This window comes from Chelonia mydas, chromosome 5 (assembly GCF_015237465.2).
Source record: "Chelonia mydas isolate rCheMyd1 chromosome 5, rCheMyd1.pri.v2, whole genome shotgun sequence".
In the NCBI taxonomy this organism is placed as follows: Eukaryota; Metazoa; Chordata; order Testudines; family Cheloniidae; genus Chelonia; species Chelonia mydas.
This window is the reverse complement of record NC_051245.2, coordinates 69,561,848-69,575,894: the sequence shown is the minus strand read 5'-3', so window position 1 is coordinate 69,575,894 and position 14,047 is coordinate 69,561,848. Positions and strand designations below refer to the sequence as shown.

Below are 14,047 nucleotides of genomic sequence, written 5' to 3'. Positions count from 1 at the left end.
AGAAGTTGCACCAATAATCAATGAGTGAACAAAAATTCCAGAATTACTGATCTCTATGTGGAAGGAAGAAAGTGTGGCTCCTGTGACCCAGGAAAATCCTAAGTCCAGTGGGAGAGGTGGGAGGCTGGAAGGCCTTGACTTAGCCCCCTTGCCTGCTGTGGTTGCTGGTTCCAGCTGGTTTGGGGATTTGAATGATCTGCCCCATGTGCTTATCCCAGTTGCTGCTGCTCGCTATGTGGAGCAGAGTGAGGAGGCCGCTTGTTTGGCAATGTGATTTTATACTGCACTATTGTTTCAAACAAAAAGGCTAAACTGGTGAAGCCATTAAGGAAGTGCTCCTCAATATGGCCTTTGGTGACTCTCAGAACACTGGACAGTATGTCTGCAAAAACAGAGCTGTGAACTATTTGGTATGTTCCTTTAATTATACAAACATTTGAGTAACTTAGTCAAATACAATAAAACAATATGGGGTGAGATTCTGTGCTGTGCGAGTTACAGACAAAGCCCCGAACTTGCAATCCAGGAAGAACTGTGGCTAATGTAATCCAACAGCCCTTTGCAACTGCAATCCTGGGCTGCGCCGAATGCTGGAGAGACCCCCAGCATACTTTCAGTAGGTCTCCAGGGTTATCTTAGTTATGTCAGCCACAGCACTTCCGGGAATCTCCAGAGTGCTGTGTGCTGCAGCCCTGCCCCGAACACCCTGAGCACTGTCCTCAGTATGCCTCTGATATCAGGGCTTGCAAGGGAGTCCTCAGAAACCAGCCCTGAAGGTGAGGGAATCATCTCTCAGATGGATTATAGGGTTTTTAGGGCCATTTATGCTACTGCAGCCCTTTTATTCTGCATGAATGGGTGAGCAGTGGTGAGGATCTCACCAGGTAAATCTGCCTGATAACCTCATACCAGACCAGGGGTGGGCAAACTTTTTGGCCTGAGGGCCACATCGGCATTCTGAAAATGTATGGAGGGCTGGTGCAGTGTATTAAATTGCTCCCCATAGGAATGTGTTACTTATGGAGCACCAGGACTGGCAGCCGTAAGTAGTACACCGTAAGTAGCACATTCCTACAGGGAGCAATTTAATACACTACACTTGGGTCGGGAAGGCTGTGCCTCCCCAAACAGCCTGGACCCCACCCGCTCCCACTTCCCGCCCCCTGACTGCCCCCCTCAGAACTCCCGCCCCATCCAACCCTCCCTGCTCCTTGTCCCCTGACCGCCCCATCCCAGGCCCCCCCGCCCCTAACCACCCCCCCGGGACCCCACCTACTCCCTGTCCCCTGACTGCCCCAACCCCTGTCCACATCCCCGCCCCCTGACAGGCCCCCCGGGACTCCCATGCCTATCCAGCTGCCCCGTTCTCTGTCCTCTAACTGCCCCCCAGAACCTCCTGCCCCTTATCCAACCCCCCCACTCCCTGCCCCCTTACCATGCTGCTCAGAGCACCAGGACTGGCAGCTGTAAGTAGTACACCATAAGTAGCACATTCCTACGAGGAGCAATTTAATACACTACAGCTGGTGGATCTCACAGCCACGCTGCCCGGCAGGAGCTCGCAGCCCTGCCGCCCGGAGCTCTGGCTAACCTCCCCAGCCGGGAGCTCAAGGGCCAGGCAGGACGGTCCCACAGGCCGGATGTGGCCTGCGGGCTGCAGTTTGTCCACCTCTGTACTGGACCCTGTGGGCCAGATCCTCAGCTGGTATAAACCAGCATAGCTCTATTGAAGTCACTGGATTATGTTGATTTCCACCTGCTGGGTATCTGGCGCTTGTAAGTCTTACTTGGAATGTATTTTATTTTCCTGAGACCATTATTCTGATTCAGTACAATTGTGCAATATCTACAATATTGTTAGGTGGTCATGCCAATAACACATTTTCTCTTAGGCCACAGCATTATACAAATGTTTTTCAAAGTCTTATCTCATACATGAGATTGTGGACACTGTCAGATGTTAACCCAATTATATCCTGCTGAGTCTTGAATTTCATTAGTGCTCTTTGTTTTTTCATCTGCCTTATAACAGAATAATTGTGCTGTTTGTGTGCTGTTTACTAGCCTTAGTAGAAAAAAGTCAGACTTTACTACACTGAATGCACTCTATTGGCTAACTTGGAGAGCTCAACCCTGCTCCCACTGAAGTCAATGCGAGAGCTTTGTCATTGACTGTAGAGGGAACTATAGCCATCCATCTATGCATAGTTAAAGATGACCTGCAAAGTTCAAGGGGAAAAAAATAAAAAGTATGTCAATATTTTGCTTTATACTAATGTATAAAAAAGACCTAAAAGTTTTTGTTATTTTCTAAATACTTAAAAATTCAGGACTTGTCTGCTTTGAAAGACACTCTGATGACTGGAGAACTAGTAAAACTGACATCACAATAATTGAGAGAGGAAAGGATCTTTTGTCAGTTGCTTATAACCTTCAGACTTGATCCTCAGCAGATGTAGATCAGCTTAGCTTCACTGATTCACACGAGGATCTGGCCTCAATTGGCCTGGTTAACTTCAGTGCCTTTTGGAAAAGGAACCTCCTTATTGAAGATTGAACACCATATTTCCTCCTTAGGTAAGGTGCGAGAACTCAGAATATACATTTCTGGTTCCCCTAGGAGGTCCTCCAAATAAACCGGGGAGAACCAAACTTGACATTCCTCATATTTTTATTGTAAAAAAACAGAGAAAAAAATCAGCCCTTAATCCCTTTTTTTTACATCATACAGAAGCAAAAGTGGGCACAAGATCAATGAAAAATCTTTTTCGGGCCACTTTTAAAGAACACTGTTAAACTCAGTAGAATCACAACCTGATCAGACTGTTTTTTCCTTCTGTTTATTTGCAAAGTCCACTTAAGTCATTCTTAGTTTTTTAAAGTCGTTCAGTACTCTTTAGAAAATGAATTTCAGATCTCACAAATAACTCAGCAGTGTTCCATGTGCATATGGTAGTTTTTAAAATGGTATAAGAATACTTTGATCCTTCAAGCACTTTACAAGCATCAGCTATTTTCTTTCTGAAGGCTTTGTTGGAGAAGGTGAGTGCCTATTAATATTAGACTTCAAGTGGCCAATAATGTTTCATTCAAAGCTTCCTTAATTATCTTTATGTCATAGGAAAGCCCAGAACAGTGGTGAAGATTCAGATCTAAAGCAAAGGAGAAGGTAAATATTATTTGACAAGGAGAGGTTGGAAAGAGAATATTGGAGACTTCTGTATTTATGTCTCAGTAGGGATGAATTACATTCTAATACAAACAACAAAATGGTAGCATACAGAATTTTGTTTAATTACAATACTTTAATAACCTACAATAGCACAAAGTTGTCTATTTTGTACTTATCCATCTGTCTAAATTGCTACATTTAGAGCTTTGTATTAGTTTTTTTACTGGATCATTTAAAAATGTGTTGAATCCCACCCATGTAAAATTGTATAAGTACCCTTTGTCCGCTGAAAAGCTTCATAGTACGACCTCAGTTACTGCTTCTAGACTCACCATGGCAAAACTCACTAGAAGTTACCCTACCGTACTATACCGCCTGATGAAAGTTTACTAAGGGCTTGTCTACACTTGAAAGTTATTTTGGATCAACTTGAGGTTTTCAGGATAAATTGCATTGCCTCTACATACACGTTTTTGTTTAGAATTATCTGGTGTCTCAACCTACTGTAATTAACTTCCTTTGGAAGCGAGTTTACCAACATTCAGGATGAGTTTTCGCACAAGAAGTTAGCTGTGAACACATCCCTATTTCAATTCAACTGTTTCATCTCCCACTGCAATCCCACATTACTTTGCTGCACACCTGGGTCAGCCTGTCTGTTTACCTGTGTGCCCTCTACTCTTCTGGGGTCATCCAGACTGGCTGTCACCTCACTGTTTAAATGCTGGTGTGAGCCAGATGCACCCCTGTGTGATCCAGCTCATGGTAAATTCACACACCAATGGCTATTAGCCAAAATGGTCAGGGACGCAACCCCATGCTCAGGGTGTCCCTCAACTTCTGACTGCCAGAAGCTGGGACTGGATGAGAGGGAATGGATCAGTTGATAACTGCCATTCTGTTCATTCCTTCTGAAGCATCTGTCACTGGCCTCTGTTGAAAGACAGGATACTGGGCTAGATGGACAATTGGTCTGACTCAGTCTGGCCATACTTTTATTCTTAAAAATGTCGTGAAATTGGTTGAAAATTTCCAAAGATCTTTTTCAGAGAGCAGCATGAAATCCTTACACAAAGATATAACAGTCTAGCCTCAAAATAGGAACACAACACATCACTGACCCTGTGTCCTTGACCAGTTGCATCATTCAATAAAGGTAATTTCTCTGGCTGTTCATAACATTCAGAAAATCTCTCCACCTCTTCTTCCCACCCATTGGTGAGGGCTCTCTTGCTTGCTGTCTCAGAGGTTGTACAAAATGCAGCAAGCTCAGGGTATAGTTAAACAGCTCTTTTCTCCTGTCCAAGTGGCCAGTGAAAGGCTTGATAAGCGAGGAAGGTGCTAATTGGGAGAGTCCAGAAGCAGTGGTTCAAAGAGAGAAGCCGCTCCAAGAAAAGCTCATGCAAAAGTGACTGCTCGGTTTCCTTCTCATGTACCCATATTGCCTGCATCATCATGACACCTGTCTCTCTCAAGGCAACCAAAACCATCTTGCTGCCAAACTGCCGATACATATGGATCAGCCTGTTCATATACTGACTGTCAGCAGTGTTTCCTCCATGCTGCTTCATACCAGTTTGAAAATCGTGCAACTCTCAAAAAGCCAGGGGAATGATGGGGTGAAAGGAGAGGAATCATCAGAAATTTTTGGTTTGTTCCCAAGTCCCAGAATTGTAGTGGGTTCTGGTAGGTGTGCCAAAATGTGCAGGGAGAAGAAGCTCAGAATGCCTAGAGCCTAGCAGGAGAACATTCAATAGTTTCATTAATGATTTGGGTAATGTAGTAAAGAATATGCTTATAAAATTTGCTGATGCTACCAAACTGGGAGGGGTTCCAAGCACTTTGGAGGAGAGGACTAGAATTCAAAAGGGCCTTAAAAAATCAGAGAGTTTGTCTGAAATCAGCAATATGAAATTCAGTAAAGACTAGTGCAAAGTATGGAGTCTTAGGGAGGAAAAATGAAATGCACAGCTACAAAATTGGGAATAACTGGCTAGGTGCTAGGACTGCTGAAAAAGATCTAGGGGTTATAGTGGATCATGAATTCAGTATGAATCAAAAATGTAATGCAGTTGTGAAAAAAGGCTAATACCATTCCGAGATGTATTAAAAGGCGTGTTGTATATAAGATATGGGAGGTAATTGTTCCACTCTGCTTATCAGTGGTGAGGCCTCTGCTGGAGTAGTGTGTCCAGTTCTGGGTGCCACACTTTAGGAAAGATGTGGAGAAATTGGAGAGAGTATACGGGAGAGCAAGAAAACTTATAAAAGGTTTAGAAAACCTGACCTATGAGGAAAGATTTAAAAAACTGGGTATGTTTAGTCTTGAGAAAAGAAGACCAGGGTGGGAGGGGGACCTGATAACACTCTTCAAATATATTAAGGGCTGCTATAAAGAGTGAAGTGATCAATTTTCCATGTCCACTGATGGTAGGACAAGAAGTAAATCGGCTTAATCTGCAGTAAGGGAAATGTAGGATAGCTATCCTTCTAACTGTACAGGTAATTAAGCTCTGGAATGGGTTACCAAGGGAGGTTGTGGAATCCCCATCAGACAGACACCTATCAGGGATGGTTTAGGTTTACTTGGTCCTGCCTCAGCACAGGGGACGGCACTAGCTGACCTCTTGGGGTCCCCTCCAGCCCTACATTTCTATGTTTCTGTGACTACACAGTGGGATGCCCATCCTGAAGGCTGTGCAGTTATTTTGAGAAATGCAGTACTGTGTGGACTCAGTGGTCCAAAACGTAAGTAGCTAAAGCCTAGAAAACACAGCAGTGTGGACATCTGCTTTCAAAACAATTGTTTCTGATCATTAACACGGAAAAACATACTCTGAAATCATTTTCAAGTATAGACAAAGTTTTACATTCTCTCTGCATCTCTATTGTTTCCTACTTCTTGTTGGATATTGTTCATAGACTTGTACAGAACTTTACAGTATTATGGACATTCTAATAATAGGAAACAAATGAACACAAGCTCTTTATTTTATAAAGTATTAATTACAAAATGTTACATAGTTAATATTGAGAGTGAACTAATGGATGATTCTTGTTCTTAGTTCCTGATTTACTGTTCCACTCCCTAGGTCACGATCTCGTTGTAATACAAGCAGTGGTAGTGAGTCAGAAAATTCTAATCGGGAGCATCGGAAGAAGAGAAACAGGTAAACTTTGATTACTGCAGGCACTAAAGTGCAAAACACAAATAGATTGTTAATATTTCTGTAACAGTTCTGTTTTTCTGCTGATCTTTTTATAGACTATATTAACTTGCTCTAGTTTTATACAATCTCACTGAGACATAATGTGGCAACTTAAAGCTCAAATTTGCATATAAGTAATTTAATTAGAGAAACACATATACATATGTGTATGCAATCAATTCTAGTCCCCATACTGGTCATTTGGGAAGAATTCATTGTTAATGCACCCCATGCAATCAATTACATGAAGAAGTTTACAACAGATTTGCATTTTTAATGTATCGTGATCAAAAAATGAACTGTTCCAAATGACTATGGATGCATATAATCTCTGGCAGTGCAGTGTATGACATTCACATATACTTGTGAATTGTCAGCATCTCAAAATATGACTAAAATTGAAGGGAAACAACCCACTCTACCATTCAAAGAACCAAGTCTATTTGTAAAAGAAAAGAGTGTGTCAAGAGGATGTCATTACTCCAGCACATTGTTAGCATTGTCTCTGCAGAAGGGAATGGAATCATGGTCTTAGATCTGAATGACCCCATTTCCATTTCTTCTTACTTCAATCTCTTCTAAAAGAAAACTTAGTTCAACTTTCCCATCACTATCTTGAACCCAAATATTTGTTGGCTCCCATCAAATCCAATTCCTTACTTACTGTGCACTAATTACTTGGTTGTGGCTGGTGTGTTCGGAGTAGAGAGGGATGTTTTAAGGTGTTGGGCGTCAAATATTTTTATCCAATTTTTTTTAAAGTACAGCCTAGAGAAACAAGAAATGGTAGGCTGAATTTTAATATCTGCTTCTTTTAATGCCATTTCAAGGATGTAACCTCCACTATTTTAATTACATGGGTTGCCTGCCACACCTGAGGGGATACCATGATTGAAGACAGGCAGAATAATCACTGTTATTAACTATGACTATTTTATTATTAAAGAAAGGAAAAGAAAGAAAAAGAAAATAAAGACAAAACAACCCAGAACATAAACAAGCAGTAAGCAATGGTTACTTCAGACACAATCTCTTTTGTATGGTTCTGTGGAGAGCTCTTAACAGAGATATTATACATTAGAGAGTGGGTCCATCCTGCTGGGGACACTCTTCTCTAGGTAAGATAAGACCAAAGTATATTATTCCCCAAATCAGTAGTAAGTCCTATTTTAGTGTACCATAGATAACTAACACAGTTTATACATGAACAAAGGAATTTTGTTTCAGGCTTGGTGAATCTAGTTTGGTTTATCATGGATAACATAAACAGTTTATAAATAGGCAGAGGTAAGTGAGCTTAACTAGGGGAAGTGTAGTCTAGTGGATAGAGCACTAGCTATAGACTCATGAGACCTCATTTCTGTTCCAGCTCTACCACGAGCCTGCTGGGTGGCCTTGGGCATGTCACTTCCCCTGTCTGTGCCCCTCAGTTTCCTCATCTCTTCAATAGGGTGGCTAATGATACTGACCTGCTTTGTAAAGTGCTTTGAGATCTACTATTGAAAAGTGCTGTGTAAGGGCTAGGTTGTTAGTAGTATTAACTAAGACCTATGAAAATGAAGAAAATATTTAACTCAGATTCTTAAGAAGTCATTCAAGAGTTATTCAGTTGAAATAACTATATTTCTTGTAAACTCACTGATTCATTTGCAGGCATGTTCTTGAAAAGCAAATTCATGAGTAAAACCCACTGGTTCTCTCTGTTTGCCAGAGTTAGCTTATGTCTTCTCTCTATGGATATGAGGGAAGAATTGGTAGGGGAAGTAGAAGTGGGTGGCAACGTAGGCAGCAGTGACCATGAGATGGTTGAGTTTAGGATCCTCACAAAAGGAAGAAAAGAGAGTAGCAAAATATGGACCCTGGGCTTCAGAAAAGCAGACTTAGACTCCCTTAGGGAACTGATGGGCAGGATCCCCTGGGAAGCTAATATGAGGCGGCAAGGAGTTCAGGAGAGCTGGCTGTATTTTAAAGAAGCCTTATTGAGGGCTCAGGAACAAACAATCCCGAAGTGCAGAAAGAATAGCAAATATGGCAGGTGACCAGCTTGGCTTAACAGTGAAATCTTCGGTGAGCTTAAACTCAAAAAGGAAGCTTACAAGAAGTGGAAATTTGGACAGATGACTAGGGAGGAGTATAAAAATATTGCTGGAGCATGCAGGGGTGTAATCAGGAAGGCCAAAACACAATTGGAGTTCCAGCTAGCAAGGGATGTGAAGGGTAACAAGAAGGGTTTCTACACGTATGTTAGCAACAAGAAGGTGTTCAGGGAAAGTGTGGGATCCTTACTGAATGGGGGAGGCAACATAGTGACAGATGATGTGGAAAAAGCTGAAGTACTCAATATTTTTTTTGCGTCGGTCTTCACAGACAAGGTCAGCTCCCAGACTGCTGCACTGGGGAACACAGTATGGGGAGTAGGTGAGCAGCCCTCAGTGGTGAAAGAACAGGTTAAGGACTATTTAGAAAAGCTGGACATGCACAAGTCCATGGGTACAGATCTAATACATCCGAGGGTGCTGAGGGAGTTGGCTGATGTAATTGCAGAGCCATTGGCCATTATCTTTGAAAATTTGTGGTGATCAGGGGAGGTCCCGGATGATTGGAAAAAGGCAAATATAGTGCCCATATTTAAAAAAGGGAAGAAAGAGAACCCGGGGAACTACAGACTTGTTCACTTCAGCCTCACTTCAGTCCCCGGCAAAATCATGGAGCAGATCCTCAAGGAATCCATTCTGAAGCACTTGGAGGAGAGGAAGGTGATCAGGAACAGTCAATATGGATTCACCAAGGGCAAGTCATGCCTGACCAACCTGATTGCCTTCTATGAAGAGATAACTGGCTCTGTGGATATGGAGAAAGCGGTGGATGTGATATATCTTGACTTTAGCAAAGCTTTTGATACGGTCTCCCACAGTATTCTTGCCAGCAAGTTAAAAAAGTATGGATTGGATGAATGGACTATGAGGTGGATAGAAAGCTGTCTAGATTGTTGGGCTCAGTGGGCAGTGATCAACAGCTCATTGTCTAGTTGGCAGCTGGTATTAAGCGGAGTGCCCCAGGGGTCAGTCCTGGGGCCAGATTTGTTAAACATCTTTATCAATGATCTGGATGATGGGATGAATTGCACCCTCAGCAAGTTCGCAGATGACACTTAGCTGGGGGGAGAGGTAGATATGCTGGAAGGTAGGGATAGGGTCCAGAGTGCCCTAGACAAATTGGAGGATGGGCCAAAAGAAATCTGATGAGGTTCATCAAGGGCAAGTGCAAAGTCCTGCACTTAGGAAGGAAGAATCCCATGCACTGCTACAGGCTGGGGACCGACTGGCTAAGCAGTGGTTCTGCAGAAAAGAACCTTGGGATTACAGTGGATGAGAAGCTGGATATGACTTAGCAGTGTGCCCTCGTTGCCAAGAAGGCCAATGGCATATTGGGCTGTATTAGTAGGAGCATTGCCAGCAGATCAAGGGAAGTGATTATTCCCCTCTATTCGGCACTGGTGAGGCCACACCTGGAGTATTGCATCCAGTTTTGGTCCCCCCACTACAGAAGGGATGTGGACAAATTGGAGAGAGTCCAGTGGAGGGCAGCGAAAATAATTAGGGGGCTGTGGCACATGACTTACGAGGAGAGGCTGAGGGAACGGGTTATTTAGTTTGCAGAAGAGAAGAGTGACGGGGGATTTGATAGCAGGAGCATTCAACTACCTGAATGGGGGTTCCAAAGACGATGGAGCTCGGCTGTTCTCAGTGGTGGCAGATGACAGAACAAGGAGCAGTGGTCTCAAGTTGCAGTGGGGGAGATCTAAGTTGGATATTAGGAAACACTATTTCACTAGGAAGGTGGTGAAACACTGGAATGGGTTACCTAGGGAGGAGGTGGAATCTCCATCCTTAGAGGTTTTTAAGGCCTGGCTTGACAAAGCCTTGGCTGGGATGATTTAGTTGGTGTTGGTCCTGCTGTGAGCAGGGGATTGGACTGGATGACCTCCTGAGGTCTCTTCCAACCTTAATATTCTATGATTCTAGGAGTACACAGTATGAATGATCCAGTGTTTAATGGAGAAGATGTTAATGGCTTAAATTACCATAGCATTTCAGTATCCCATTACTATTATTACAAGAACAGTTTATATATAATCCCTTGGCTTTGGCAATGATTTTGCAGATTGTCTCACCAATGATACTGAAGTCTTGGTGATATCATCATCTTCCAGAAGGAGTGCTGGGCTTGAAGGTTACTTCTTTTGGATGTTGTGTTGTGGCTTCTTTGTTCTTTGTCATCTTGCACCTATTTGTTTGGTTGGACAAGAGGGGTTGACCAGGCAGAAATAGTGTGCTGAGCTGGTATCTAAGTTCAGACAGATTTATATTCTTCTCTTTCCTTAGTCTCACAGAAGATGGAAGATGCACCTCTTTCAGGGGCTTGACTGTATCCAAATAGCTGCTGTCACCTTTTGATTGGCTCAACACCTTTGTGGAATGGTCTTGGCCACATTTTCAGCCCATGAACTTACTATCTGCTTATGTGTATGCAGGAGGATTGTAAACCTTCTTCAACTTATGGTGATGTGGCTTTTGTCTGTGGTGGGAAATTCTTAGAACATCTTTGAAGTTAGAGTTATAATTCTCTTTTATTCAGTTATTTTTCTGCGATATCTTTTTAATCCCATCAGGGTCAATAGGAGTTGAAATTCTATTTCAAATGAGCCCAAATGCTTCTATTTTCTATATAAAAGGCTTTTAGCTCTTAAAAGTGTCTTTTAAAACTTCTGTGCTCCTTAAGGAGTCTTTAAACTTAAATGGTCACCAAAGAAGGTATTGTCTTTCATCTCACAAGTCCTTTGAGAGTTGGTTCTTGTCTTTCTGGGTTTGGAAAGGTACTAGTTTAAACATTGCCAGATAAATAATCTATCCTCAAGTGGCTTCTTATATTAGTAACCATTTATATCACGATCACTGATTGATAAAACATCTTAGTACTCACATAGCCATGATGTAAGTTATACCTTAAATGGTTCCATTTAGTTATAATTAATTTGCAAATGAACATCACAAAAGGAGCTTATACCGTTTTAAGCATTTAAGGAATAAACAAAGGTTATCACCTTTTAAGTAGAAATATAGGGTTAGAAATAAAAACAAATCCCAACTGATCATTTTTTCCTTAAATGAATGAAGGCTTTAGTGTGTTTATAAAAGTAAGCAGTTTCAATAGGAATAGTTCTAGATTTCTTTGGTTTTAAAACTAAGGTTAACAAATTTATTAGAGCATAAGCTTTCGTGAGCTACAGCTCACTTCATCGGATGCATAAGGTACCACAAGTACTCCTTTTCTTTTTACGGATACAGACTAACATGGCTGCTACTCTGAAAACTAAGGTTATTCTTCTTGAAGAGAGCAGAGAGGAATCAAGAGGCTCCTAACTCAGCTTTTGCAACCTTAATAAACCAGGTGCTGCACATCATTCTCTTTGAGATCCTAGAAGAAGAATATATTCACATCTGTTAACAAGGGTGAGATGCCCTGCTCTTTGAGAAGACACTCCTGTTGGCTGGTTGCCTTTTAACCAAACAATTCCCAAGTTGCAATCTGCAGTAGCATCTGCCACAATTTACAATTAGACTCCCACCAAACACTGTGCAAGGCAAAAAAAATCATAGTAACTAACAGTTAGATATATCTTTCTAATATAATATAAAATAAAATAATATAAAATGTTAAAGCAAAATAGAAATTTTAAACCTGCATTCCAGTTTCTGCCATCAGATCTGGAGGTGATAAGTAGAGATTTGTGGCCAAGGAGGAAGTATTCTCTTTGGAGCTTTTTGTTCCTGTCTCTCATTGGGAGAAGCAGAGGTTTCCTAAGGGTTTCTTCCTGAACATTTCCTTTAATGAAATAAGCAACGAAAATCGTAAGTATGTGAGCCATAATATTCTCCAAGCATCAAGTATATAAAAGTAATTGTAAACATGTCCTAATGTTCAGTAACGGCCAAGGCAAATATGTAAAAACCTAGCATTTAAATTTTTTTAACTTTATTAATAACCATTTTTGTATCAATATTGAGGTTCATCCCCCTACTATACAGTATATACAGTACATGTTTTCCCCCTCTGGTTTTGACAACATTCTTAATTCCTTGAATCACTGTCTTTGTTTATTTTTTCTGTGAGCAGAAAGTAGCCCTTTAATCCCTGGCTGCTAAGAAGATCCTGTTCCACAGTGTTCAGCTGTGCCACTGTAGACAGCCAGAATCAACCATAATGAACTGCACTGATCTTATCATGACTAATCCCTCTGTTGGAGATTTAGGGGCCTTATTCTTCAAACGCTTACTCAAATGAGTAGTATTTTTTGTGCAAGTAAGGGTTTGTAGCATTGGCCCCAACGCTGTCCACAGCTCACTGTGTTTGATTTGCAATATTTTAGCAGAAAATACACCGATTTTCTTGGGAAATGACCAAACTATTTTGGATCTGCAGGTTAAGGAGGGTTTGGTTCCACCAGAATTTCAGGTCTCTTGACAGACACTTCCAGCTTAGTGACTCCTCGTCCAGAGGAGGTCTTCTCACCCCATCTACATGAACTATGGTCTTCTTTCCATTGCTCAATTCCTGAGCTTCCTTCCAAGTGAGACACCTCAGCCAAGCCCATGCCAGAAAGAGACTTGCCAGCATTAGCCAGCTGTGCACTGCACCACCACCTCCTATGTGCTTGCGAATTAGCACTGATTCCAGGCTCCCTGTGACCACAAGGCTCCCTAATTCCAACATCAATTTTGGCATTGTAGGTCTAATAGATTCAAGCCCAAAGGAAATAGTAGAATATGCACTGGGAAGTCTACCTTGTCGTTCTGAAAATCCCCAGCTCAGAGCTAGTGGCACCATCATGGCAATTGTCTGCCCATAACAAAGTTTGCAGTGCACTGCACTACAAGTCCCCTAATTTTCTTGGCTTCTCATACTTTAGGACTATTCTGTTGTGTTTGGGATTCCAGCATTTCAGTGGAAACATTTATGTTTCAAACTAATTTTTTAGGTGCATTAGGTTTTGTAAAATCCTTTTATTTCTATAAAAATGTAAATTGTGCACCTAAACTGCTTGACGCTGTCAGTTTTTAAGATGTCAAGTATCAGAGCAGTAGCCATGTTAGTCTGAATCCACAAAAAAACAAGGAGTCCGGTGGCACCTGAAAGACTAACAGATTTATTTGGGCATAAGCTTTCATGGGTAAAAAACCCACTTCTTCAGATGCATGGAGTGAAAAATACAGATGCAGGCATAAATATACTGACACATGAAGAGAAGGGAGTTACCTTACAAGTGGAGAACCAGTGCTGACAGGGCCAATTCAGTCAGGGTGGATGTAGTCCACTCCCAATAACTGATGAGGAGGGGTCAATACCAAGAGAGGGAAAATTGCTTTTGTAGTGAGCCAGCCACTCCCAGTCCCTATTCAAGCCCAAATTAATGGTGTTAAATTTGCAAATGAATTGTAGCTCTGCAGTTTCTCTTTCAAGTCTGTTTTTGAAGTTTTTTTGTTGAAGGTTGGCTACTTTAAAATCTGTTATGGAATGTCCAGGGAGATTGAAGTGTTCTCCTATTGGCTTTTGTATGTTACCATCCCTGATGTCTGATTTGTGTCCATTTATTCTTTTACGTAGA

At 41.8% G+C, this 14,047-nt stretch overlaps 1 protein-coding gene across 5 annotated transcripts in view; it reads left to right on the top strand.

Annotated features, from left to right (window-relative positions):
• Positions 1–14,047, top strand: part of EPB41L4A (erythrocyte membrane protein band 4.1 like 4A) — a 212,415-nt gene that overhangs the window by 165,403 nt on the left and 32,965 nt on the right. For all 5 annotated transcript variants that reach the window (XM_043547061.1, XM_037901537.2, XM_043547063.1 and 2 more), the window contains 2 exons: positions 3,122–3,169; positions 6,265–6,342. In XM_043547061.1, coding sequence (XP_043402996.1) covers positions 3,122–3,169; positions 6,265–6,342 — 126 coding nt within the window. The remainder of the gene's footprint in view (positions 1–3,121; positions 3,170–6,264; positions 6,343–14,047) is intronic.